This window comes from Camponotus vicinus, unplaced genomic scaffold (assembly GCF_025532165.1).
Source record: "Camponotus vicinus isolate PSW18456_S1 unplaced genomic scaffold, iyCamVici1.0 SCAF_8, whole genome shotgun sequence".
Lineage (NCBI taxonomy): Eukaryota > Metazoa > Arthropoda > Insecta > Hymenoptera > Formicidae > Camponotus > Camponotus vicinus.
The window spans coordinates 10299901-10327198 of NW_028141980.1; the positions used below are offsets into that span (position 1 = coordinate 10299901).

General features: G+C 47.5%; 1 protein-coding gene across 6 annotated transcripts in view; it reads left to right on the forward strand.

Moving 5' to 3' along the window:
- Dac (dachshund family transcription factor) overlaps positions 1-25911 on the forward strand; it is a 178058-nt gene extending 152147 nt beyond the window's left edge. For 4 of the 6 annotated variants that reach the window (XM_083107149.1, XM_083107150.1, XM_083107152.1 and 1 more), the window contains 4 exons: positions 16169-16315; positions 17403-17660; positions 24122-24208; positions 25723-25911. In XM_083107149.1, the coding sequence (XP_082963275.1) occupies positions 16169-16315; positions 17403-17660; positions 24122-24208; positions 25723-25775 (545 nt within the window). In that variant the 3' untranslated portion in view covers positions 25776-25911. Of the gene's footprint in view, positions 1-16168; positions 16316-17402; positions 17661-24121; positions 24254-25722 lie in introns of all 6 variants that reach the window. The other 2 variants (XM_083107151.1, XM_083107154.1) reach the window with 2 other exon arrangements.
- The last annotated feature ends 1387 nt before the right edge of the window (positions 25912-27298 follow it).

Sequence of the window (27298 nt, forward strand, 5' to 3'; positions counted from 1 at the left end):
GAGAAATGATAAAAATCAATCTTGAAGCCAACTTGATTGACAAAATTACATAGTAAAAAATTGTGCGTCCATATGTTAAAATTTTCTTGTGTTACCACGTTTTGATTAATACTTTAATGTAAAATTAACATACAACCTATGTTATTATTTTTATAACGTTTTCATGTGTTATATTTATGTCAACTTTATAACTTAACACTTGTATATGTCTCTTAAATGGAATATTATTTTGAGTACTTTTAACATAATTATTTTAAACAATCAACATGTCTCAAAGTCAGTTTAACATTCTAAGAAAAGTTAAAGTAAATCTTGAAATAATTTTGAACTTTGATGTACAAAAATAATCAAATTTACTAAAATCAAATGTTTCTATTACAAATAATTTAAGTTGAAATAATTACTATTATATGTTAATGTCCTCAACATTTCTTACGAGTTATTGTAACTATTTTTTCATGTAATTTTTAATTAATTTGTATGTTAATTTTACATTACACTTAAAGTCACGATAACAAAAATAAATGTAAAGTATTGTGTCAATTATTTAACATTTTTAGCTTGTCAATAAGTAACATACGACGAATGAGTTATTTTAACTTAAAATTTAGAATGGATTTTCTGGGACATGTGAACAATGTTATAATTAACATTTTATTTTTTACTGTGTAATGATACTATTGGATATCGTTAAAAGAACATTTCACCAATTGCAATTAAAATTCGTATCTAGGAATATATTAAATATTGAAATCTTGCATATCGAGAGAGAACCTTTTATATACCGGAAGCTAAATTATAAAGAGTGCGGGGGAGGGACCGAGGCGCTCGCCCGAAACAAAGAACGGAGCCTCTTCCCTTTCGTGGCGCTTTCGCGGCGTGATTAGACAGGCCTTCCAATTAACTGGTCGAAGGTGCTTTTCGGGCGCAACCTTGTCGTAAACTCGGCTTCTTTACGCGCGCGACTCGCGTAAGAGCGAGCCGGCAGCGCCGACGAACGGAAGCTCGCCACGATAAATTCTGAAAATCAATTCCACGGCAAACGAGTCCGTCCCCCGGGCTCCGATCCTCTCTCGCGGAAAGGCCCAAGATGGAGGTAAACGCCATCATCCTCCGTATTCTCCGACGATGCCGAAAAAATATTCGTTGGCGGGTCATTGCGTTGCCCGGTCCGACATCAGAAAGATCCTCTTCCTCCCGAGCGCGGCATTTTTTCGGCGGCCCCTTTAACGAAGAATATCCCCCGTCCGCGTCTCTTTATTGTCCGAGGAAATTTACGATCGACACCGAGAGTCGCGGGGCCCTCGCAATAATTCGCGTCCGGCGCATGATTCTCAAAAGATCTCTCCGAGATCTTCGAAAGATGCAAAAAGTTGGGCGCGCTCGATACTTTGTAGAAACGTTAGCGAGTCGGTCGCGACCAACGGCCGTTCAACGAGAGGAGCCTTACACCGTTGTGCGAAACGGCGAAAAATATTTATCGAGAAAATAGCCAATCTCTCGTTATAACCCTCCCATCGCGAAGCTCCCATTCCCGACGACAATACTTTCCACGCGCATGGTCCGAGCGCGGCTCTCTCTTTCTCCTTTCCTTCCTTTTTCGTCCGCCATCGCCGCGTCCGCACACATATCGCAGAAAATTACATTTTGTCGGTTGTAAAGAGAACGTCGTAAAAATCGTAACGCCAGCGACGCTGACTGCGGTGCACGCCGGACGAAATTGCACCGGCCCTCCGCCTATCTGTTGGCCATCAACATTGCCCCGCGCTTGATAGACCCTTTGTAAAACGTCATTCTACGAGCTTTTATACTCTGGCTCCTAGACGGCCCGAGTAGTTGTCGTTGATCCTCGCTTCTCTAACGCCAGCGCGTATCCTACCGTTGCTTCCAGTGCAAAATATAAACGGTAGGACAGAGAAAGGGAGAGCAAAGTAAATAGAAAGGTCGTGGATGTTTCAATTTCCTTCAATCAAATTTATAAATAAATATGAGCTAACGATTTAACATATTGTTTTTAAAATTCAGCGTACATCTCATTGATTTTGTATCGACGAGATGCTCGTTAAAGTTCTCGATCACGGTTCGAAAGTAGTTTCAAGAAGATCGTTTCATGATGAAAGTCACGAGAGAGATCGCGGCGGAATTGACCACGTGTATCGCTCGGTCCATCCGTGTCGCCGGCAAAGCCCCGGTAATTAAACTCGAGGAACGTCTTAGATGCAAAACGTACTTAGAGGCTTGCTCTCCCTCTCGCTTTCGCCCGGAGAATCGACAGACTGCCGCGTAAAGGGGATCTCTCCGACTGACGGGAAAGGAGGAGGAGAAGAGACTTGCCCGAGTCGGAAAGGGATCGAAGCGTTTCCTGCCGTCTTCGTCCTTTCGTTATCGGGCCTTGATGGATTTTCCAACTCCTCTCCCTCCGCTCTTTTCCCCTTCCTTCTTGAACTAGAACCTGGCCAGTTTCGACTTAAACTACGGATCTAGTTTCCAACGCCCGGCACAGACGTAAAGAGAGACGAAGGGAGAAGAGAGAGAAACATAGAGGGAGGAAGTCGAAGCCGGCTTTCATCCATAATGGCATAGTCTTCTCTCTTCTGGGTTTCCACAAGTTGGCGAACTCGCTACTACCGGGCAATTTTGTTGTTAGTTGAGAGGTGGAGGAGAGATTCTAGTCTTTCTATTTTTATGTATCTTTTAGTAATGTCGGATTAATACATCGAAAAATGTTTGCTTCTCTGTGGAAATTTTTTTATATTTATTTTCCTCATTTTTATAAATTATTACGTTTTAATAGATTATACTTTATATAGATTATTATATTTTTATTTAGATTATTACCACGAATATAAAATATTTCATAAAATTAATTTAACTAAAGTTTCTTTACTCAAAATGATATAAAATCTTCATAATGATATACATTTGGTCTTCAGTATTATCGAAAAGCTTGGAAATTTAGGATCGAAAGTAAACGGAATATCATGGCGATCCCCTCCGTGTCTGATCTAACAAGGATTTAGAATACCAGGTGCGAGGTTCTATCACAGAGCTTAGAAACTAATAGAGACATATTTGAGCAAAGGAGTAGGTTGGTTTCCGGGGATCCGCCCTAAGTCGTTCGACAGGCGGCGAACGCTTACGTTATCAAAGTGTGCTCATAGGATTGATTCGTTGGTGCGTTCGTTGATTGCTGCGCGAGCAGGGTGTCGAGAATCCCTCGAAAGAACGAGAGACAGAGAAGGACGAAAAGTAATAAAGTAATAGCCGCGTCTTCTTGCGCCGCGGCTCGCCTTCTTTCCGGCGGCCGAACAGATAGAATCCCGCAAAATAACGCCCAGGTAGGAGACGGTGCTCATTCACGACGCGACGGTTTCACGTTCCAAAGCGAGACACCTTTGCCGCTCACGTTCCAATGGAGAATCCTCGTCTCTCGCCTCGACCCGCTCCACCTCGCCTCGTCTCGCTTCGCGTGTCAAACTCCGGCGTTCCTCCGTAAGTGTCTACTACTGCTGCGTTCGCTTTTCGAGCAAAAGCGCCATGGTAGGGCTTTCAGGTGCGAGACCCTCTCGACGCGACACCTCCGCCGATCGCATGTTTCACAAACGAACTCGGTCTCTCTCCTCTTTGAATTCGAGACACCCGCCGTATACAAGGTTGACTACCGCTGATTGTAATTACTCAGCCCTCTCGGTTAACGAGACATCGGCCCGCCGTCGTCGCCGTCCGACGCGGTATGATGGATCGCCCGAACACGGTGACGAAAATCGTCGCTCCTCGTAGTGTCTCCCCCTTGTTTTCGCACATCGAGTAGATGGAAAAAGAGAGGAAGAAGGAAAATTAATCAAGTCCAAACTTTTTTCGCATTTGCATTCCATTTGTTCCATCGATAACAGCTGAAACGGAGATATTATTTAATTAACAATCGAAATGTTATTTAATTAACAATCTCGACAACGTTCGCGAGACGATCGATAAGGATCGGTCCTCCAAATGCGGCATTAAAGGGGTAGACTGTTCGGTAATTGTCGGCAAATATTAATAACTGTAGGACGAAGAGAGAGGCGACAGTTCGCGCGGATTCAAAGAGAGCGAGCGGCCGAAGGAGACGCCGACTGCTCCGCGCGAGGGTGAGCCCGTCGAACCGGTTATACTTGAGAGCAAATACATAATGCCTCGATGATTTTCCCGCCGGAGGGGAGAGCCGGCCGTGATTGAAATTTGGAAACTCGCTTTGACACAATTACCCGAACCGTTCTGTTCCGAAGACGGTTCATCGTACCGTGCCGATAGCTCCGTGCTCTGCCGCCGAAAGAGAAATTACTCCATCTTTCGCGTGAAAATCGACTTACACGGTAAATTGCGTTTACATCGTTCGCATAGCGTGGATCTAGCGCGAATCGTCCGATTAATTCGGATCGACGCGGTGACAGCTGTCAAATGTCGGCCTGCGATCGATACCCACGTGTGACTCGACTTTGGTTCCTTCGCAAAATTCCACGGAAATTGTTATATGAAAGGAAGCCCCGAAGGTGCGTATCATAAGAAGCCCTTCTCTTCGATCGCCCTCGCAGGAACCGAGTCTTCGTACCGGACTTATTCATCGCCGATCATCAGCGTCACGTTCGCGATAAGTTTGACACTTTGTACAAAATATTGGTCACATCCGCTATCGGGTGCTTCTTGTATTTCGAAATTAATTTTGAAAATAATTTTGCTCAAAGATGTTTTTCCCGATGATTCAATCAATGACATAAAATAAATGCTAATTAAAAAGGATATTTGAAAATAATTGAATAAAAAGGAATAATTTAAGGCGATAAATTACATTGTTTGCAAAGAGTTAAAGTCATGTAACGCAAAAAGCATGGCAATTTTCCTGCGTCGATTTAATTTGATTATATTCTCCCCGTAATATAACCGCAATCATAGACGTTGCGTACGGCGATTGTTGTTATTTGCTAATACCTGGATACTGTTACGCAGAGATATTCTCTAGGCGTGTATGTAAATCTTTATCAATCTATTTATCCATCGATAAACTCGCTATCCTATCGATTCGGCAATCTATCCGCTTCGCATCCTTTCTGCTCGTGTAGAAGAGGCAGGACTCGGCGGCGGCAACGATGACGATATGCATCTCGTTATACGTAAACAATGTACCCGTGGCAATATTATCTGGGTAGATTGTACCGAGGCATTCATGGCTACGAGCACGAACGTAAAACGATTCGTCTTTCTTCGATCTCCGCGCCAGCCACGCGTGTAACGCGATACCGTATACCTGGTACACGACGACCGAGAGACCGATCGCCAGGGAGGTCGCCCGTCTTCCACCTGCCATAATTTCGTAGATCCTCCCTTCTCTCCCTCTCTCGTCTTCGCGATGCCCTCTTGAATTTCGAAACGCCATCTTCGAGTCGAGCGATCGAAAGGACGAAAGGATGGAACTCGATATCGAATTCCGATCACGCGCGGGGGCGGAAAGACGGGAAATAATCGGCGATAGCTGAAAACGATTAATATCTCGACAATCCCTACGTTCGCGCGAAAAAGAAGCATGAGACCTCCTGATGAAAGATAAATAAAAACGGGACTGTGCGAGCGAGAATGGAAATGGAACGCAAAGCTCTCTTTTCTCCTCGCCCGGAGAAAGAGAAGGCAAATGGAAACCTCCTTTCAAAATCGCGAGCCGCGTCGCGCAAGGGTTGAGATTCTCTTTGCTGGATGTTTAATGCGGCAATCTAGGGGCGTGATAAAGTGCCAAACGAATGCCGAAAGGGAATCGCGAAGTGAGCGCCTACCTACGGTACACCGCTAAACGTTGGTATATACAATGCTGGCACAAGCCATTACATTGTATAAACACGCGGTTCTGTGCGGCTTCTACCCAGAAGAGTAGCGGGCGAGCCACTTCAGAAATTGAAACGCAGGAAGAGAAAGCTGCGGCTGCACTCGGCGATTGAAACCACTTCAACCCTTCCGGTATTTCTTCCCTTCGTCTCAAACTCTTCCTCTCTCTTGTCTCTTTTATTTTTTTCCCTCTGTTTTCCGACATGAAACCACAAAGATTTCGTTCCCTTTGCGGTAGCACTTGAAACAACTCTTCCATAATCTTTCGCCTTTCTCTTTGCAATAGACGACTCCTCATCGTGAAAATGTCACATTTGTTCCATCAATGTTACTTAAAGAAAAACACATGTTTAAGATTATCAAGATCTTTTTTCAGAGATTAATCGAATTTGGATCAAAATTTATGCAAAAGTGATTTTTGGAAATATTAAAGAAATTCTGAAGAGCCTTTCATCCTGACTACTTGTATTCTCGATGGGTTCCCATTTTCCGGCTTTTAAATCATGTGTCGGCAGAAAAGAAGAATAACGCTCTTTGCATATTCTCGGATTAAAAGGCAAACAGTCCTCCGCTAGTGGTACGGGAATATGCGTACCCGTTGAAAGGAAATTTATGGGAATTAATATTGGCTCCCCAGAGAGAAGGGGGGTATATAGGCTCCTGGGGGAGGAGGAGGAAAGCAAGCTGGCTCTAGATGTCTCGGGGACTCGCGGAATGCGACTTTCCGCCATACGTCGGAGGGAACTTTAAGAATTTAATTCCTACGCGTCGTTCTTGTCTTTCTCGCTCTCTCCTTCTCTCTCCCTCTTCTTGTCTTCAAATGTTCCTTACACGAAAAGAGACACACGGGACTTTCAGCGTCTTACATGCTCGCTGAAACGATACTCGAGCGAGCTCCACGGCATAATTTCATTCGCCGCGCGATCTCGACCCGCCCTTTGTTCTCTTCCTTCTCGTCTCTCTTACGAGAGACAAGACAAAAGAGTTACTTTTACCTTAGCATCGCCGGTAGATAGAATTCGCATTGTTTCGCGAGATTCGCGACGAGAAATTGTCCAAGCGTATCGAAATTCAAAAATACGCATGAAATCCCTTTCTCTGACAAACAACATTGTGTTTTTATCCGCCAACTTTTTTAAATTAAGATACCTACAAGTTTCATGAACGCCGTAACAAGGATAGAAAGTAAAGTTCCTCGGGAACTTTGCGAGTCTCGAGATTGCCAGCTACCCGCAACTTTTCGTCGCCATGACGTGGCGGAAAAAGTCTCCTCCGTATCTCGGGGAGGAACGTGTATCGCGACGTCGTTCGTATTGGTATCGTCACGAAGCGAAAACGACTGCGTGGCAACAAAAAATCACCATTAAGCCGCCGTACGTCTCCCCGGGGATGGACCCTACATCATACGGAGACGACGGAGGAAGAGGTATTAAACGTACAAACGCGATAAGCTAAAACACTTCTCGTCGATGCGCTCCACGGGAGTCTTTCTCCCCATGTCACCCCCTCGAATCCACATCGTCCCTCGTCGCGCGTTTTCTCGTCTCGTTTTTTTCAGATATTTAGGGAAAAATGCCCCGGAAAAATGAAACGTCATCATTGGCACAGCTCGACCACGTGTCCCGACTACGAGAACAGTGGGGAACGCACGCTGCGCGAACCGTCACCGCGGGTTGTTATTTTCCGACGAGCGAGAAAAAAACAACCACGAGCCCTGGCTTTTAGTTGAATAAACATCGCACGCATATCGCGCGTAATCTATGCACGCGTGGCGTATCTTTCTAGGGAATCGATATCAATTAAACTGCTATCGTGCACATGTCTACCCCGATGAGAGATTCTCTCTTTGCTGTGTGATTATAAGAGATCGCGCCAGATAAGTCGACAAAATTTGGTAAAAATTCGATGAATATCATATTCGCAAATTATAATTATCTCTTCGAATGAAAAGGATTAGATAGCATAGATGTATAATTAATATAACAAGGGAATGAAATAGCAGAAAAAAGCGTCGAACGTATACATAAATAATTTGACGACCATTTAAAGAATAACCAGGCATTAGAGGAGTCATCTTCAGTCTTATTTTATCGATTTTAGCCGTGATTATGACGATATTAATCATCTAACTAGTGTTTTTCGGACTCGATATCTTATACACTATCATCATCACACCACCACATCGTAGTGGACAGCAAACACGATCCGTTTGATTCGACTATCATTCCTTTCTATTCTTCCACCCCCTCATCGCTTCTCCCTTTACCTCACCCAACTTTTTCGTGCCGCTTATTTTCTGCCAGAAAGCAATATCCGTTATGGCCAATAAACGCAACCGTATCGAAGTAACTGGCGACCGTTCGTCTGTGTTTGCGAATGTCCAGCGAAATCTATCTCTTAAGGAACCAGTATCGATCGCGAAATTAATGAGAAAATTTAAGCGCAAATTGCAAATAAAATTTGAATCTCACTTTGATATCTCTATAATTTTTCGTTAATTTTATACAGTAACAAGAATGTAGTCTTAATTATTTTTACTTTTCTAAAATGTTTTACAAACTATATAGCACTTGAACAATTTTACAATATCTGAAATTGCTTTGACTTTCCGCCGATCGTTTAATTATCGCGGATGCGTCGTTTTATAGCTTCAAGATGGACTGAAAAAGAGGCTGTTGGCGTGAAAGATTTGCGGAGGTGTGGAATCGCGCGCGCTGTAATGTTCTTGCCCTTTCCCGAGGGTTGGCACCCTCGCGCGCATCGCGTTCTACCCCAGACACACGTATCGGCCGCACTCTCGGCTTCTCCCAGTCTCTCCCGTGACGGAGCACATAATCCTGATATCTGTCGGTTTTCGGGCAATAAAACACGCGTCTCATACAGACGGAGCCCCCCCCGAGAATCGCTACTGCTTCCGGCTGATAAAGAAACGCGCGGCGAGATATCCGAATAACGCGCAAACCCCGATGTCATCGACATTTCTTTCGTCATTTTTCGTAGATCGACAATCGGACGATGTAACGTCGACCTCCCGATCTCGGAGGGCTCAGGAAAGCCTGAAGAATTTTGCAACTTGAAACCTGTCGCGCAGATTGATATTGAAAAATAAGTATTATTATTGAGAGAAAATACGGTGATTCTCGAGAGATGCTCACGTCATTTAGATTATCATCCCCGCTTGTGTCTATCATCGAAAATTACACCTATCTCTTCTACGACTGTCCGACACCTCTCCGCCCTTTGATCGAGGCGTCTCGGAATCGTCGCGCTAACGCATTCGCACGCTACAAAGTATCCGGAGTAAATCTTTGATGCTACACGATCTTTACTTCGCGACATTACAGTATCGGGTCGCGAGCGGTGCGCTATTCGAAATTATCGAGCGTCTTGGAACGGCCTACCTAAGACCGATCGAGAGAGAGAGAGAGAGAGAGAGAGAGAGAGAGAGAGAGACCTCCCTCCTCGCTTCGTGAGTACTTATCGGGCGGGATCGCGGAGCTCACAAAAGATCCGCTTGGTGGCCGCGAGGCAAAACGCCAGGCTATTCGGCTATTACGTTTCTGCATACAGAGAGAATCCGGTAACCAGATCGGGGGGGTCTCGAATGACCACTCGCTCATCCGGGGATGAAGGAAGAATGCGAGAGGACGTAAATATTTTCATATTACTTTACCCATGTAATTCAAGAGTTCTGGTCACCAACGTCTCAGCTTGGTCGAGTCTTCCAAGAGATTCTCGTGCAAAAGTCTGCATCTCTACATCCGTTTTTTATATTAATAACTCGATCATGAACAATCATAATCTCATTATCTTCGCGACAACGATTTTTCTTTCTCTCTCTCCCTTTCTCTTGATATGAAACGTTATAAACGCGGTAAACAATCGTAACGACGTGCGCACTGTTAAGCGGACGAAGCGGATAAGGTACACGGCGGATGTTAATAGGATAAATTAGTTTATCCTACGAAAACATCCCGGCGAGATGGAACAGAACTATCGCGCTTCTCTGCACCTCGCGATAGATTCGACCTCGGGCGTTGCCGACTCCATTCGAGAGACGGCGGATATACCTTCCATCTCATTGGCGGATGCCCCGCTACCCTTATCGCGCGCGACGGATCGGATAAAAGAATAATACGCGAAAGCGAAAAAAGCTTTCGACTTTATGACGGTTTATGTATGCCGTGGATAAAGGGGAGACCGAGCTCTCTGAAAAATGGAAGAGGATAAGACGGCTGACCCTCTCGGGATGTTTCCACTCGCAAACTGGATTTCGATGACCGATCTCCATTTCCATATGGGTCGCGAATCCAGGGGTGGCGGGAGAAAGCCACGGGGAAATTGTCACCGGGAAATTGATATTTGAACGAGACCGCAGCTTCGTCTCTGACAACGAAGGGTGGACGACGAGAATCTTGCTCAGTGTCGACTGTCTTGACAACAGAATTCAGATTCAGACCTCGAAATCGATCGTAAAACATGTGTATTTTTTTCTTTCAATGTTGCAATTTTATGCCGTCGATTTTAACTTTCCGTCCAGCTACTCTGAGATCGATGGCGAAGCACGTGTCGTAATTTTTCTTTCGAGTTGCTTCGGAGCGCGGCGCCCTCCAAAATTAGCATTCGCACAGGATGCACGGTCCAACTACTACTATCGACGTTGCCGCCAACTATAATCGTCTGACTGGGTACGGACTAAGTGTAATATTATTCAAGACACAGCTTTATATGGATATCGAGAGCCGTAGAGCACAGATGCTGTCCGTCGGAGAAGAGCGCGTTGCTGGAGCGACCGCGGCTTTTCTAGTAGGTGCCTAAGAACCGTCCTCTTCCTTCCCATCCCTCCCCTAACCCCGTTACGGATAACGGGTGTTTCGGTTGGTTTTCGGCCCTCGAGAATGCCGTCCTGAGGAGATTATGAGCTTGTCCAGACGCAGGCAGACATGTCGGTCCGCCTTCATGAATCGTAATTACGCGTTTACGCGTTACACGCGTTATACCCGTCTTGCCATCTTTACGTAAATCGTACCTCCTCGAGCATGTAACGACTCGTGACCGCGTCGTTGACATCGTTTTCGCACGCTTAATCTGCAAATAGGAATAATTAACGAGCGAAATATGGCCGGGAGCGAAACATGTGACGGATAATCAGGGGAAAAAATCTCATCGAGACGGAAAAATTGTCGGATACGCCGATTAAAACCGATATCATTTGTTGCGGCCCGGGGGGGCGAAATATTTAAAGGAGAAACGCGCGAGAGGATAATTAGAAAATTGCTATTTATTACCGCGCGCGAAATCGAGATATCGTGGAAGAAAAAAAAATGTCAACCAGAGTCGCTGATATCGCGCGCGCGGACGGGGATCGTTTAACGAAACCCGAAGGCGAGCCATTATTAATTTTTCCGGAATGTGGAAGCCGGTCATTCTTGGCGCAGCCTGGAGGCCACGAAGGAGAGCGAGTGCTGCAGGTGGCGAGAATGGTCAATATAACCGCAAAATGTAAATCATATTGCTATTCCCGGAGGGCCCCTCACTCTCCCTCCCTCTCTCTTTCGCTCTCGGTTACGGGTATTAAGCACAGTCCGGGTAAGACGGCCTGGCTCTATATTAGTTTCCGCGGGTTTCCTGATTGGATTCGGCTATTACGTTTCCTGGCCCCGCAATTGATTGTTTGCGCCCGGTAGACGCCTTGTATATAATCGACCGCAACAACATCCTGGAGTCGTGTCACCCAAGTTATATATTTGTTTGATTTATTTTTAGAAAAAAGTATCGTGTCAGTCGGAGCAAAAAAGAGATTTGCGCAAATATCTCGCAATAGATCAGCCGGTGCTTGCATCGCGACCGCGATTAACCCACGCTCTCCGAATCTGGCGATTTCTGATCTACCCCCGTCGTCGCAGAACTCGATATCGACGATCGAGATCTATCGTGTCCTGTCGGGCGGGCGAACGAGCGTTAAACCCATGGTGAACTTGGAGAGAGGGAGGGAAAGAGAGAGAGAGAGTCCCCGGTCAACGAGTCTTCGACGTGGGGAGTCCACGCCGAGAGCGGTCGGAGGATTTCTGAGCGAGCGCACAGTGGTAGCTGATGTATTTTGACGTGCCCGATGAGAGAGACTGCTCTCTCTGTTGACTGCATTATCTAATGGACCACCCTCTCCGCCTTTATATATGTGTATATATCTGCTTCTCTCGCTCGCCTGTCCGTGTCTCTCTTTCTCGCTCGCTCTCGATGCATGACGACTCGGCGTTTCAGCTATCTGCGATCTGCCACATCGACAGACAGCAGTCCTCGATTCTATCGACTCTGATTTCATAATCGACCGCAAGTCTCTTCCCTTTCTTACGCGCCTTGCGTAATCACTGATGTCATCCTTACGGACGCACACATGTGATTAGTCTTGACGCAATGAAATCGCCGCGAGGTCCAAATGAAAACGCTCGGAATGAGATGGATAGATTACTCGATATCGCAAAAACAGAAACGCTGGATGACATTATGCATCGGGTACCAAGGTATGCAATTACGTTTGACGATAATTAATATCAAAACAAAAAAGATGACGTCGCGATCTACTCGGTATCTACGCAATAAATATTACATATCGATCAAGCGAGGTTTCATTCAATGTTCACAGAAATGCCAAAAAAACTACTGCGTTGAAATCTTTAGATAATACTGCCACGATAGGCCAGGTTACATGAGCACTCGGTTCAGAGCTCGTACTCGGTTTGATCGACCAAGTTACGTTGCAGTTACAAGACGAAGTACCGCGCAAAAAGCCAAGTATCTCTGGCGAGTATCGAGAGGGAAAAAACAGGAAAAGGAAGAGAGAAAGAGAGAAAAACAAGCCGAGGAACGGCGGAACGTTTTTCGCGATCGGCAAAGTATTGTCCGTCGTCGAACTCCCGCATCTTGTCGGAGCGAGAGCGAGATCGTGCGACCGTGACTCTGAAATCATCCCTATAACCTTAGACCCCTATGCGCCAACATCCTCGCCCAGCCATCTTCAACACTATGTCGAGATACCAGTGCAATTTCTCTCTCTCTCTTTTGTATCCGCTAGCATTAAATTACTAGTTTCTGTTCGATCTACGACCCGCTGTCCTCATCGTTCGATTGGTACCTCTCGAAGAACGCATCGTACCTATATTTTTCGTCGATAAAATTACGGATAAATTCAATGATGATGAATTAAAACAATAATTTCATATTTGTTGCGGGTCACGCGAATTTAACATTCACAGATGTGCTCTTCATATATTTATTATTATAACATAAACATGATAAAAGAAAATATATTAATATCCTGATATATTATTATCCAGACTATGTTAAAAAAAACTAACATTATAAAAAAACCGTGTTAAGATAGTAAAATTATAAGGATCTGAGATCGTCTAAATCTCGAGGGAGAAAAAATCGTCCTTCGTCAACTCGTGCAACTCGTCGCAGGGAGATATAGTTTTCGTTCTGGCTGGCACTTCGTAGGTGGACGACGTCGTCGGACCCCGGAGAAAGCAGCAGCCCCATTCGGGGCAATTCTTTGCCGGCTCGCGTGTATCCTTAGTATGCAACGTATGCAGTCGGTTGTTACCGAAGGAGTGGTTTGCTGAGCGGCCAATGGCGAGTGCTCGAGCTAATTCTAGGGTGCCGCCGCCGCGCCATCTTTGCATCATAATGCTGTCCCCCCCGTACCCCGGCTCTCTCGCTCACTCCTCTCCCCGTCTCTCCTCACCCCGACCCTCTCGTCACTGCGAGAAGTCTGCCCCCTTCTTCCTTCCTGCCGCCCGTCGTCCCGCAACCTTCTCTTCCCTCTGCCCTCTTCGTCCTCCCCGTCTGCCCCCACCCTCTCCCACTTTCTCTCCACCCTTGTTTCGTTTTGCGTAGGAAAGAGAGAAAGGGAGAGAAGGCGAAGAAAACGAAATATCGGGTGAAAGAGTGAGAAAGGGAAAGAATGAAAGAAAAGGAACGAAGAGAAACGTCTCGGAGGCGCGTTATGCCAAAGTGGATAAGGAAAAGAGAGAGAGGGAGACCAAGTACACAGGCAGGGAGGAAAAGGAGGGGCACACGGTTATGGCGAAGAGGTAGAAGGGACGAAGGGGTTGTCTGCGCCTTGTCTGCCGAGAATCAATCACGTATCAGTGATGCTCAACCAGTGGCCACCTGCGAGACACGATCGACAGGATCGCGATGGCACATCGATGGCACATCCGCCGGTTACTCCGCGTCTTGGAACCACGCATTCGTGGACGTTCAATTTGACGCGGATGAGGAAAGATCGGAGATCTCCGATGAGCGACGAGACGATTTCTGTCACGAAGCGCGATCGCACCCGCAGCGAAAGGTTCGAGGGAAGACGGGAATGATATTTCCACGATGTGCGTGTGGCCGAATAAGAAATACATTTGCATCTAAAGTGGATGGATGCTTTTTTGCGCGAGCTCTCGACGATTTACTTTCACGGCGGCAATACGATCTCTGATTACCGTTTCAGAAATGACGCCCGAGTGGAGGGCGATTAAAGCCGCGTGCCTAATCTCCATGCTATACCGAAGCGAAAGCGACGGTAAGGTAAGGTAATGTCGTCGTACTCGAGGACGCCCACGGCGACGTGATACCTACGCCTCGCGCTACCGTCTTACCTGTCAGAGTGTAGGATGTTAAATCGAGAGGGCGAGAGTAGCTACTGTCTTTCGCCTCCCGAAAGAATCACGACAGATCCATCTCGCCGATTATACGAAGAATTCAACCAAGGTGACTAGAGATCTCTGAAGAATCTCACTTATGAATAAAGTAATAATTTTATGGTTTTCTTTGTGTTTTTTTTTAATCTTTGAAAACTTGATATTTATCGTCGCCCTTAAAACCGTCTCGATAGATTGGAAAGGAATGGAATCGTGTTCTCTCGATTCACTCCTAATCTTTCCGCTTCCTTTTCTACCTTTTCGCGGGAATCAAATCGCACGCAAGAACCGGTCATCGTCTCGTCGGGAGGACGCGCCGCGTTCCATTATTCGTTCAACTCGGTGCAAGAAGGATTCGGGGAACGATCGAGGCAGGATCGTCATCGAACAAAGCCCGAGTTCGCGAGGAGAGATCGAGTCAAACGTGTCGATGCGCCCCGGGAGAACACACAATGGCCGGACGCACCGGTTCACAATGACGGAAAATAATTAAAGCGAGTAGAGGGAGGGGGAGAGCCTCGTTCTTCTCTCTTTCAAAGACGCCGACGCGTTGGCTCTCAAACGATCAAACCGATCGGTCTGCATGTATCTGACCGAACCTCGTGCACAGCCGTGTCGAATGCTCTTCTACACATGTATTTAACGTCGTGCGTGCATGTGTGAAAGTCCCAAACGCAAATGTGCGCGCGGATAAATTTTGCGTATGATCGTATCGATAATAAAAAACGAGACATTGAAATCCGAAAAAGAAGTGTAAGAGTCTGACGATTCGATGTGAAAAAAATGAACAACCTATATTGTCGTAATATCCGTGATCAATAAGCTATCTTTAATGCCATCGATCTTAAATAAAATATAAAGAAAAATATTTTACGATAGATTGGAAATCTACTTTAGTCTTAATTAAATCACTCGATTCTACGTTGAATTTAAATTATAGGAATATTAAATTCACATCGAGATAATATACATATTTTATTATCCTTTTATTTTCTCTTGTGTATTTTATTTTGTATAATTAATTATACTTATTCTCTCAACGAGATGTAAGTATTATTAATGAAATAATTCAAAGACTGAAGAATAATAAAGCACAAGGAACGCAAGGTGTTTTTTTTTCTAAAAGAAACATTACGCTTTTGCATAAATTCACATTTGCCTAATGTTCACATTTGTTACGCGGATGCAGGAGCCAGAAGACTCCCTGTATCTTTTTAGCGGCGTGACTCATTGAGAGAAATCGATAAACGATTCGTCTCGGACGTTCGACTCGGTTGGCTACCGTCGGATCCGCGCACGGTAGCTGACGAGACGATCGGACCCCCGCTTAGACGTATACTTTGAGTTTTGGGACCCGCCGCGCGTAGTGTGAAGCCCCCCGCTGTAGAATGATACGCCAGGATAATTCTATCGGACTTTGACCACGCCGGGGTTCCGCCACCTGGGGAACCCTGGGAGATGGTCAGCGTGAATTTGGCGCTCGTCCTCGTCGCATCGCATCTCGAAACACACGCTAATCAACACGTGCACATTCGCAAAACACTCGTCTGATACGTTATAATATCTATCAGCCTCATCTGCAGGAGCGCGTTAATCATAATCGCGTTATTCCTTTCTGTTTACAGTGGTTTATCAGAAACGGCTCAAGAAGGAACGGAGAGCGAGGAAACGACTACAAGAGCAGTTGGACCTGGAGATCAAGAGGCGCACACAACTGGAAGAAGCTCTCAAAGCCACGGGAGCATCCTCGGAACAAGTCAGAGCGATCACCGGTAAGTACGAATCGCTCTTTCGGACAAGCTTTTACGGCGAAAATTTTGAAATTAAAATACATTATTAGAAATCTCATATAAAATATTAAAAAAACATTTATTTTTGGAAAATATCATTTTCGAGGAATTTAAGATCTTCTTGACAATATCCATCTTCAGCAGCACCGCGTGCCGGGAAATAACGTCACGATTTTCATCGCGTAGATTAGATTCAGGCTATCGTTGCAAATGGACGGGTTTTCTTAGGATTTCTCAAGCTCGTCGTCAGTCTCTTCGTTAAGAGCCTCGGGGCCATCGGTGATCTCGGAATAAATTAATTAATACGCCGAGGCAGAGCAAACAGCCTGACACCCGGCAGAATATGATTCCTTACTTATCCCCCTGCCGGCGATGCAATCCCTCTCCGTCGTCGAGCTGGCTGATGGCAGCCCTCTTCCCCCCGCAACCCTCTCTCTCCTCTTCCCATCGTCTCACCGGCACCTTGACTAGGCACCGCGCGTCTCGCCCCATGATCCTCCGGCAGTAGAAGTAGCAGCAACAAGCGGCACGCCACCCTTCTTCCTGTCACTACCAAAACTCAAACGCGAAACCCTTTAAGTGAAATCTCTTATTCCGATATAATGTTTCGTCCTGGCCTCACCTCCCCCTCCTCTCCTCCATCTCTTCCACCTCATCGTTTTCGCGTTACCTCTCCGTCTCTGCCGTCGCCGCTGCTGTTGCTGCTGCTGCTGCTGCTGCTGTTGCTGCCGCCGCCGCCGCCGTCACCGGTACCGCTGATTAATCCTGTCAAATCCAGAGAGTCGCGATACTAATTTCGAATCAAACGGCACGCCACTCCGCCACTTTGGCGTCGGCTTCAGGGTGAGTCACGAAACGATGATTACGATCTTATGGAAGGCCTAGGAGTCTCAGTTTTCTCCAAATTTGCCGCGTCCTTCTTTTCAATCGTTTTAAACGCCTCGCTCGTCGCGAGCCTTTGATCGAAAATGTCGCTTGTCAATATTACATCGCGAAAAGATTGAAAGACGAAAACTTACATGTGAGATCGCGATAATCGAGCGGCTGCTATTTTTTTTCCATGACGCAGAAAACGTCACGGCGGAAGCGCGCACGAATTCGGAAGCGCCGGAAGGTAGCCCGGTGCATTCCCAGTCGCAACAGCAGTCCTCGCAGCAACAGCCGTCGCAGCAACCCCTTCAGCAGCAACAAGCAGCGGCCCAGCAGTACCGGGAGGCGCAAGTGCCGCGTCCGTCTCAGCAACCGTCGACGCCGGAGAAGCCCGCATGGGGATACGGGCTGGATCTCATCGGTAGCCAGGCGTCGGCTTTCTGGCAAAACTACCAAGGTCAGTCTCTCAACGACCCGCAATTTCACCCTCTCATACGTCGTCGATTCCCACGATGTTTCCACGGAACCGCGGGCGACCCGGAAAAGTAAACAGGCTATGCTTGAGCCACTTGTCGTTAACGGAAGCTCGCCTTATCATTCTCGCTTCCGCTTCTTCCTCTTCCTTTCCGATGCCTCAAAATATTCATCGCGTGTCCTACGTGAATCTGTCAAAGAAAACGGTCAGGAGACAATCGTGCTCCTCGAGTTTCATCGCGTCGAGTTACATTTTCGCAGCGAGAAGAACTCAAAGTCGCGAAAGTTGTTTGACGAGAGAAAATAAAACTGCTCGACAAAGAGCTAGCATGTAAACTACATTGTAAAGTTTACGGTAATTCGAGAAAGTAGCAGTCGCGTGTTGGAAACTTGAAGTCGGGAAGAGGAGAAAAGGCGATGAAGATCCAGCAGCGGGATCCGCTAATTCGAATAATCGCATTCCCGTATTAGGATCCACTCAATTTTTCTGATCTTCCGACCGAGTGCTTTCGATCCTCGATTACCCTGACAAAAAAAAAGAAAAAGAGAGAAAAGAGAAGGGAGGAGATCGACCCCGAGGGCGAGGGAGACGATGGAGCGGAGGTGTGTGTCGTGGTGGTATCGTGCAAAGTAAATTATTCGAAAGATCTCGAGCGAGAGCAATCACGCCGCCGGCAATAACAACCCCGTGCAGGGTGGGAGAGGAGAAGAAGAGAGAGAGAGGGGGGCGGGTGAGGAAGGAACCGAGTTGGCCCTGACGAGGAAACACGAGGTATTTGAATAGGGTCCCGCAGCCACCCGGGCATCATGATGCGGAATCCATTTGCAATAAACAACGGAGATTTAGACGGGGATGACGCGGGAGAGGAGAGACAACGACAAGCGACGCGGTATCGCAAGAGCGAGAGGCCAGGAGGGGTGGCCATCGAGAGGGAACACGGGGAAAGAGGTAGTTCGACGTAACGTCGTCTGAGGTGGGTACTTACGCCACTGAGGGGACCTCGGAGAGGAAAAGGGGGCCGCCGCCGCGTCTTCGAGTCATGCATTCTATACGAACGATGGCTCTCATTCCCATCACCTGGCGACCGATAGAAGAAACACGTCTTTTGCGAAATAATGCGTTATCTGAAAATCGCTTCAACGTGGCTTTGAAAAAAAATTCACATGTTAATCACACATTCAGAGAATGCGTTCGAATCAATTTTTTGAGAATTAGAATTTGTTGCTTCAGCAAAATTAAAAAATCCTCCGTCTGTATTCTAGATACTTGTACCTGCACACAGGTCCTTTCGAGGGAAAACACTTGACGCTCGCAATATCGCATCTCGATCTGCCGGTCAGTCGTACGATTGTTGTCCCGAGTCTCATGTAGCTCATTCGCATGAGCGCCACTGAGTGTAATGCAGAGTTTATGCACATCTCTCGCAAGTAAGGAAGGAGCCGTAATTTCCCCGGCGGCCACCGCGGCTCTCGGTGGCGTTACCTGGTCTCCCTCCTTCTTCCACTCACGTCGTTCCCTCCGCACTTCCCTTAAACCTCCCCCCCTCAGCCCTCTGTACCCCGCCGCCTTTCCCTCGCATTGCTTCGCTCTCTTCTTCTCTTCCTCCCTCTGGCACATACACGCATGCATACAGGACATGCGCATGCACACAGCATGCGCACGTGTACATGTATACGTGTACATGTATGACGCGCGATTCCTCCACGTCCACCATCCGTAGAGTACGACGAAGCACTCCGCCACGCTTTAATATTCAGACTATATGCAATAATTTCGCAGCAACCATAATCTCGCCCCTACCCGTCCCTGCCCTCGCTGCCCCTCCCTTCCGATTTTACAGCACTCTCGCTTTCTCTGTCGCTCCGACACTCTCTTTTGTCCTCCTCCACAAACCATCGTCTTCAGCTTCGCCGTCTCTACCGTTTATTCCCTCCTCCGCCTCGCTCCCCCCTGTATTCCTACCTCTTCCTCCCGCCTCTTCCCCGCGTTCGACCGTGTTTCTTCCACTGCACGTAGAGACATGGCACGTTTGAACACACACCTACGAGAGACTCTGAGATTGCTCCACGGTGGACCTTCATCTTCCCTGCGACCGCAATCATTCTAAATCGCCGCGCGGGCATTAATATTTGATGGACGAAGTCTTGGGGAATTATTCTGAAATGAAAATAATCGCGATCGAGACATCGGGGCGCGCCATTTTTCATTGGTATCTCGCAAGATCAACATCAACATATATAACTACGCTAACATCGTGCTTAAACGACTACGCTCTTTTAGTCTTTACACGCTGCACCCGAGCGCTCCCACGAATGAATTAACCTTGAATGCACCGAGTGATCTACAAACTTAAAAGGAAAAAAAAATATATCGAGCGTTGCGCTGAAGAGAAGTAAAAAGTTTTAAGCGACAGTCTCGCAAATCGAGCGTGTCGCCTCGGGAAGAAAAATAACGATGACGACGACGACGACGACGACGACGACGACGGCGATGTACGCGGTTCTGTTGAACGCCAGATTATTTCCAGCTTTCCGGCCGCCAACGCGGCCGAGAAAATGCGAGCGTCGCACCTGTGCGTACACGTGCGTAGACCATTACGCGAGAGACAATAACCCCCGTGTGCAAGAGTGATAAAGCGTGACGCGTGTGTACGAGCAATATAAAGGAAGCGTCGACGTGGGCGGCAGGTTGGTAGGGCTGGAGTTCGAAAACGTCCCTCTCGCCCTGAATACATCCACGAGGCACGACGACGTGGTTTTCCGGCGAACAAGCCGGGACAGGAGGAATCAGGAAGGCTGATGGGAAGCAGGGGGAGCGGACAGACTTTCTATCTGTTAGTTTGCGTGGCTGTAGCCGAGTAGGTAGGTGTTGTCAGGAATATTGGGGTTGCTTTAAGACTCTCCCCGCGCGGCGATTACGAGTTACGACTTCGTTGGGGAGTTTTCTTCTGCTTTCTTCTGCATTCTACGGAATGATGAATAAACAAATATGTATAAATCTCGGGGAGACGTGGCTCAGGTTTTTCGAATCGTTGTAATCGACTTGAATATTTCGAAAAGAAGCGAAATAACTGTCGATGTTGTTTTCCGAACCCCTTAAATTCGCCGTGTGTATACAAAGAGAGACCGAGAGAGAAGTCGGACTTGTGATTTTGCGTTGCCGCAGGCGCCGATTGGAAGGCGCGCGGATTGCGAGGGGATTAAATTCGTTATTGGAGAGCTGCGACGCGAATGGCGCACTGAAGAGAGAGATTTATGCGCGGGAAAAAGAACAATTACCGAGTGAATCGATCGTCCTCGATATAGCCTGTTTTTTTTTCAAACAATATTGACGACGTCGCTGAAGCAGACTTCATTGACAAGTCGACCGAACCGCGCATTAACGTCACGTTTATATCGCTTCTTGTCGCCAAACTTGTACCCTTCCTCGAGAGACAAAGGGAAGAATTACATTCGCATAATAGTGCGATTTCGTCATCTGTAGAGAAGAGGAAAGCAGAAACAAGTGGGCAGAAAAGTTGAGAGAGAAGAAGGTTAGCAGATTTGCAGCCAACGGAAATTTGAAATTATAAAAGTCGCGCAAGAGATACGAGAGCGGGGGAGAGAGGTCTGGAGATTCCTCTCCTCCTTCTCTATTCTCTCCTCTCGGTTCTTTGGCTTTTTGTGTCTCCGCGCGGCTCCTTGATTCATACAATTTCACGGTCGGCTTGACGCTCAAGCGCCTATCCCCACCTTTATTCGCATCTTTCGTTCACCCTCCTCCCCATATTTTGCTCTCTATCTCTTCCCTCTGCCCCTATCCCGTCTGTTGCCGGTGCTCCTCTCCGCCCTTCGAACCTCGTCTGCTTTACATAAAGATCAGAGCATTAAAAACGCGATGCTACACGAAATCAACCCTCTAGGTGCCCCCACGTCCATCCCCGTTCCTCGCGCTCCATATCATTTTTTGCTCGCAGAACGTCGCTAACCCTCGGGCCCCGATCCTCGAGAGCGAAAGCATTCAGCCAATTACCATCGCTTCGATGTGATACTTAAATTGCTTTTTTCGCCGCTCGCGCAAGAACGAAACATGTCGAGTACACTTGATCACGTTGACGGTTATATCCGATATCCGGCGCCGCTGCGGCAAACCCGGTTAATTCCCAAGGACGTCGTCCTCGGGCGAATTCGCGAGAGAGGAAATCTCTCTCTTTTACGCTGCGTGAACGCAAAAACTGTCGACGGGATGTGGACCGCGAGAGTGCTTATCAATCGCGTTATTGGCCTTCTTCGTGGAATCCCATCCAACCGGGATCGGTAGACGTAATAATGAAGTTCATACGAGCGGCACCATGTATCCTCGATCCCGGGCGAACAATGCGCCAGAGTTTTTCCAGGTTCTTGCGAGACTCCCGAGATCGCGCCTTCTCTCGCATTCTCGTCCTGTCCTCGGTTTCGATTCGGTTCGTTTTCTTCTTCTACCCGGGAGAGAGGCAAGGTGGCTTCTCCTCGCGGCTGTATTGTGCCAGAGTTAATTACGTGCGGATAAATGCGGAGTCATAGAGGGGGCGAGCCACCCGGGGCCCTTCTTCTTTTTCAGCGGACGTCTTTTTTAGAGGCCCTTGCCTCGCGTCGCGTCGCGCCGCCACCTCTCTCCCTCTCTCTCCCTTCTCCAAAAAGATGGGCCGATATAGTGGCACACAATACGAACCGTTTAGGGCCCCGGACGGTGAGCCTCGTATAGACTCGGTCTGAAATTGTTTTCATTGTCCGGGCGATTTGTCAGGGTGTGTAAGACGGTAGCGAAACTATTAGCGGCTCATTCTTCCTGGACTCTCGAGATGCACTCTCCGCAAAATTCCCCGAGATCGAGCGACGAGCTCGCTTCTTTCTTCATTCGATACGCTGAGTGCGCAACGATATCCGCGAGAAATCGCGAATCCGGATTTCCAAGTCGTTGTCGCAGCGCGCACGTCACTTTCTTACATCGATGAACCAGCAGACAATACGATGACGAGTATCCTCCAAGTTATTAGAAGAAAACACAATGGCGTGAACCTTTCCAAAAAAAAGACTCGTACAATCAATCGAATCACTTTTTGCAGCCTTTGCAGCTTTTGCGAAAGGGCATATTCGTAATCATTCATTTTGAGTGAGGCAAGAAAGTTTTCTTAAATCGTGTCGAAGGTGTCTTCCCTTCTTCACCCTTCTTCGTTGAACGAGCGAGCGGGCGGTTATATCTGGAGCAGTTAAATTGTCATTTGGATATCAAAGGGACGCGACACCCCGCGCGCGGATAAGGGCGCGAGAGGTAATTTGGCTCAGCGAAACGCAAACATTGCCCCAAAGTCGTGGAATATAACGGCCCTGACGAACGCACGAATTCACACCCACGTGCCACGAAACAGCCCTCAGCTATTGTTGCTCAAAGCATAATGGAATCTCGGCCCCGCCGTCTCTAGTCCCGGTACAGGCGGTAAAGATGGAGCGTGATAGAGACAGAGAGAGATACAGGGAAGGAAAGAAGGAGAGAGCACCTCGCCGATGCCGACTTCTCTCGCACGTTCGCGCGCTGGTTAACCGGGACTTAATGGCCTCGCAATTGGATTTTACCATTGCTCTTTGCCCAAGGAGGCGCCATTTCACGCTTACCGATCAGATTCTCGTCCCTTCGTCGCGCCACGTGATGTTCGTCATCGTCCTTCCGCTTAATCCTCCGCTTTCGTGATTTTCATAACAATCGACCAACAGATTGCGAAAGTTTCCTTTTTCTTAGGAAGATAATTAAAAATAAAACAATATTTAATCGAAACGTCAATTAGACATTTCGATTATCAGGATGTAACTTTTTCTCTTCGACGCAGGATCTTAATAATTTCGATTTCATCAGTATCTATTGCGCAAATCGTTTGAAAGGACGGAAGGAGACGCGTGTGCCCGGTTAATTCGACGCGATATCATTAAAGGGACATTTTCCAGTTTTCACCCTAATCCTTGCGAAATTCAGTGAGCAAACCCGCGGCCCTTTCACGCCTGCCTTCGTGCGTTATCCGGCTCGTCCCTTTTCCTCTCCCCCTGTTGCGCGCGATTGGCGGTAGCTGCCGGTTTTGCACTAATTACCGCTTCGTTTCATCCTTGGCGCGCGTGGTTCACGCCTCGTCGAATCCGCCGCGTCGTTCCCGGGTCCGTGTGCGTTGCTGCGAGAGCCGACAGACTTCTCTCTCCTCGAGGCGATACCTTCGATACAACCGGGGCAGCGGAGCGCGTTATCTGAACGCCGATATTAATCTTGGGCCGCGAGAACGCTAGTGAGATCGTATTATCCGCGTAGATTACATAGTATTGCCTTATGTAGACTACATTATAAATGCCTTGCCACACATGTATACACATATATTTATCTCTCTCTCTCTCTTGCTCTGTGATGTTTGGTCTGTCAATTTTGTTTCTCCTTTTTTGTCGCAGAATCACTGGTACAGGAACTCGAGCTGGAGAGAAAATCGCGGCAGCACCAAGCGGCCGAGAGGGACCAAGTCAAGTCTCCTCTTCAAGGTGCGTTTAGCAAAAACACGAAATAGCTATCGCTATCGTATACGCGTACGTACTTCATAGAGTATATAAGATTCTAAAATAACAAGTTTTATGCATTCCACTCTCCTTTCTTGTGCCATTGCGTCGGCAAACTTTACGACGATACATCTCTTTCTCAAGTTCCTCGCATTCGTCGAGCGCGGGTTTTCGTGCGGCGCGCATAGAGCGATTTCTTGCTATACGGAATAAAGTTCGGATCTTTAATTAGAAACTCTTCAGAGGCGGTCGCGTCCCTCTCGGAGAGGGGTGGGTGAGACGGCGGTTCTTGCAAAGGCGTCAGCGGCATAGCCCCGGCATATTCGAAACTTGGCCTCGCTCTCCTCCGCGGAAACTTGTCCGAAGGAAGTTTCCAACTCGCGCAAAAACTATATCCGTAGCGCGATTTCGATGCTCCAAGGCCCCGGCCGGCGTGACGTTGCACGTAAATAATCGTTTTTCGCCCGTCCGCCCGCCCACCCTCTCGGGGGCTCCCGAAAGGAATTAACAAGTCCGCTCTTAATTGGCAACGTCCTTGCAAAATCAACTCCCACGTCTTGGTAAGGAAGCGCTTTTTATCGACGATAAAATGTTATTCAGAGATTTGTCGTGAAAGAAATAAAATAACGAGAAGTAGCATCCCCGTAAAAATTATAATTATCAACTCTTATTAAAAGTTTGACAATTGAATATAATAATAATCGTATCGCCGCGGATCGCGTCTAAAGATTTTTTCCATAGAATATTTAGCGGCTACTGGAAAAAAGGAATAAATTTATTATTAAAACGCGCATGTTGAATGAAACAGAATGATGAAAGGATTAGGGCGGGCAGATTGAAACGGTCGGGATGATAGTGGGCGCGGAGAGACGAAAGTAAACCGAATCACGCGGACTATTAACGTATAGTGATTTTCAATCATAAGCGACAGTTCGATAAAAAGTAGAGTGGCGGCTCGATCACAAAGGGCCGCGCTGAGGCCGATGACTCGGCCGGTCTCGTATTTACGAACGTGTGCGTACGCGGATAGGGCCCCGACTCCCTTTCTCTTTCACCCTTCTTCTCGACTCGGTTCGTCCATCTCTTCATCCACCTTTCGCGTTCGTCTATGGTCTCGAGAGCCAACGATAATTAGTGAGCGGCGCCTTCCTCCGAATGAACCATCATCGAATGACCCAGCTGGTCCACCTTCGCCGCTGCAATCACCGAATCTCTCCGTAGCAGAATTACGCCCACGTCCATTCATCTCCCGCACGCATCTTCATCCGCTCCTGTCTCTCTCTCCTATTCCCACCAAGACTCGCGACGCTCATGCCATTGTTGCAAGATCTAAATTTAGCATCAAGTAGTAGCGACTGTTTTATTCTTCATTGCTGTTGCATCGAGCTGCGCGATGTTTCATATTCGACAAGTCAAACTTATGATCTTGCGATATAAAGCTAATCGAAGCTATTGCTCGCACAGACTCGAAAGTGCACCTGCGATCGCTTCTGTTCCAGAATCGCGAACGGGTTACTACAAGAACTCCGTTCTGTTTACGAGCGCGACCTAGAAGAGGCCGGACGAGGGCAGGCGAGGGCAGCAGGCAGAGCGTGCAGCGAGCAGCCGAAGCGAGTGATCGATCGGACGACGAGAAGGAAGTGACGATTCGAAGCTACGGGAGGGACGAGCGAAGCTGCGCAACGAGAAAATCTTCGCAGGAAGAACCGTGATGGTAGACCTGATGGTGGAAACCCGCGCGGAAGACGATTCTCCGAATGTCGCGCGAGTGCCCGCGGTGATTCGCGGATCGGCCAACAGTGCGAACAATGCCGAGCGTATCGAGAGAGGCTACGAGAGTATCTTGCATCGTCGGAAGACGCGTAAGTTTCACGCGAACGCGATCGACGAGCGATTCCGACGAACGATAAGCGAGCGCTTTCGCACACTTGTATAGAGCTACGATTAGAGCGACGTCGAAAGGGGCGCTCGAGATTAAGCGGGGCCCTCGAATCGAGATCGGTCCGGCAAAATCCACGGTATCCTAACGATAAGAAGGACGCGGACCGATCGCACACATATCAACGGACGCGATATTTTCGCCACGCTTCCCGATTCGCGTTCGCGACGATCGCGTCGTTCGTTTGATTGACGACGACAAATAGAGATATTCTCTAATGTACGTATCATCGATTATATCCGTGGGTGATGACCGAACACATCGCGATGTCTCGCGATACCGAGACGATCGCGGATCGTAGGCGGGACAGTAAGAGAAAGCGAGAGCGAAAAAAGAGAGAGAGAGAGAGAGAGCGAGCGATTAACGGAACGAGAGAATGAGAGAGGCGGATGAGAGGAAGAGAAAAGAGGCATATTTCTAAAGACTGCTGGAGAGTGCGTGCGCGCGTGCATGCGTTCCTAGAGGTACCTATCTCCTAATTATCGAGCGAATTAATTAGCTAATCGTTTTTAAGAGATTCCGGGCGATCGGACGCGCCGATATTTCGAGTATTATTATCATTATTAATATTATTATACGTCGTCGCGGCGACGCGGGGCCCAATCCGATCGCCACATGCGAAACGAACATCGAGTCGCGGATCTTCTCATCGCGATAACCGGCTTCGATGATACCGATGTGGATCGTTGCGCTTGTAACGCGTGGATCGAGGCGGACATCGCGATGATTTTCGAAAACGCCGATCTCTCGTCGGACGAAGGCGCGAAAATGTGCCGTCTTTTTGTAAAATGCGCGCAAGAGCGCGAAAAATAACGTCTCTTCTAGATTCGGCACGGGAGAAGTGAAATCTCTTCGAGATTAGAACTGCGACTCGAGCATTGTATCATAGAAAAACGAGAGAAAGGAAGAGAGAGAGAGAAAGGGAGAGAGAGAGAGAAAGAATGATGTATGAAAAAATGAGCGAGTAAATGAAAGAGAGAAAGAGAGAACGCGAGCGATAGGTATAGGAAGATCGCGAGGGAGAGAAAGAGAGGGAGAAAATGTGAGCGGAAGATTAAGAGAGAAAGGAAGAGAGAATGATGAAAACGGAAACACAACGGAGAGTTCTCTCCTAGCGTCTTATAAATCGTAACAAC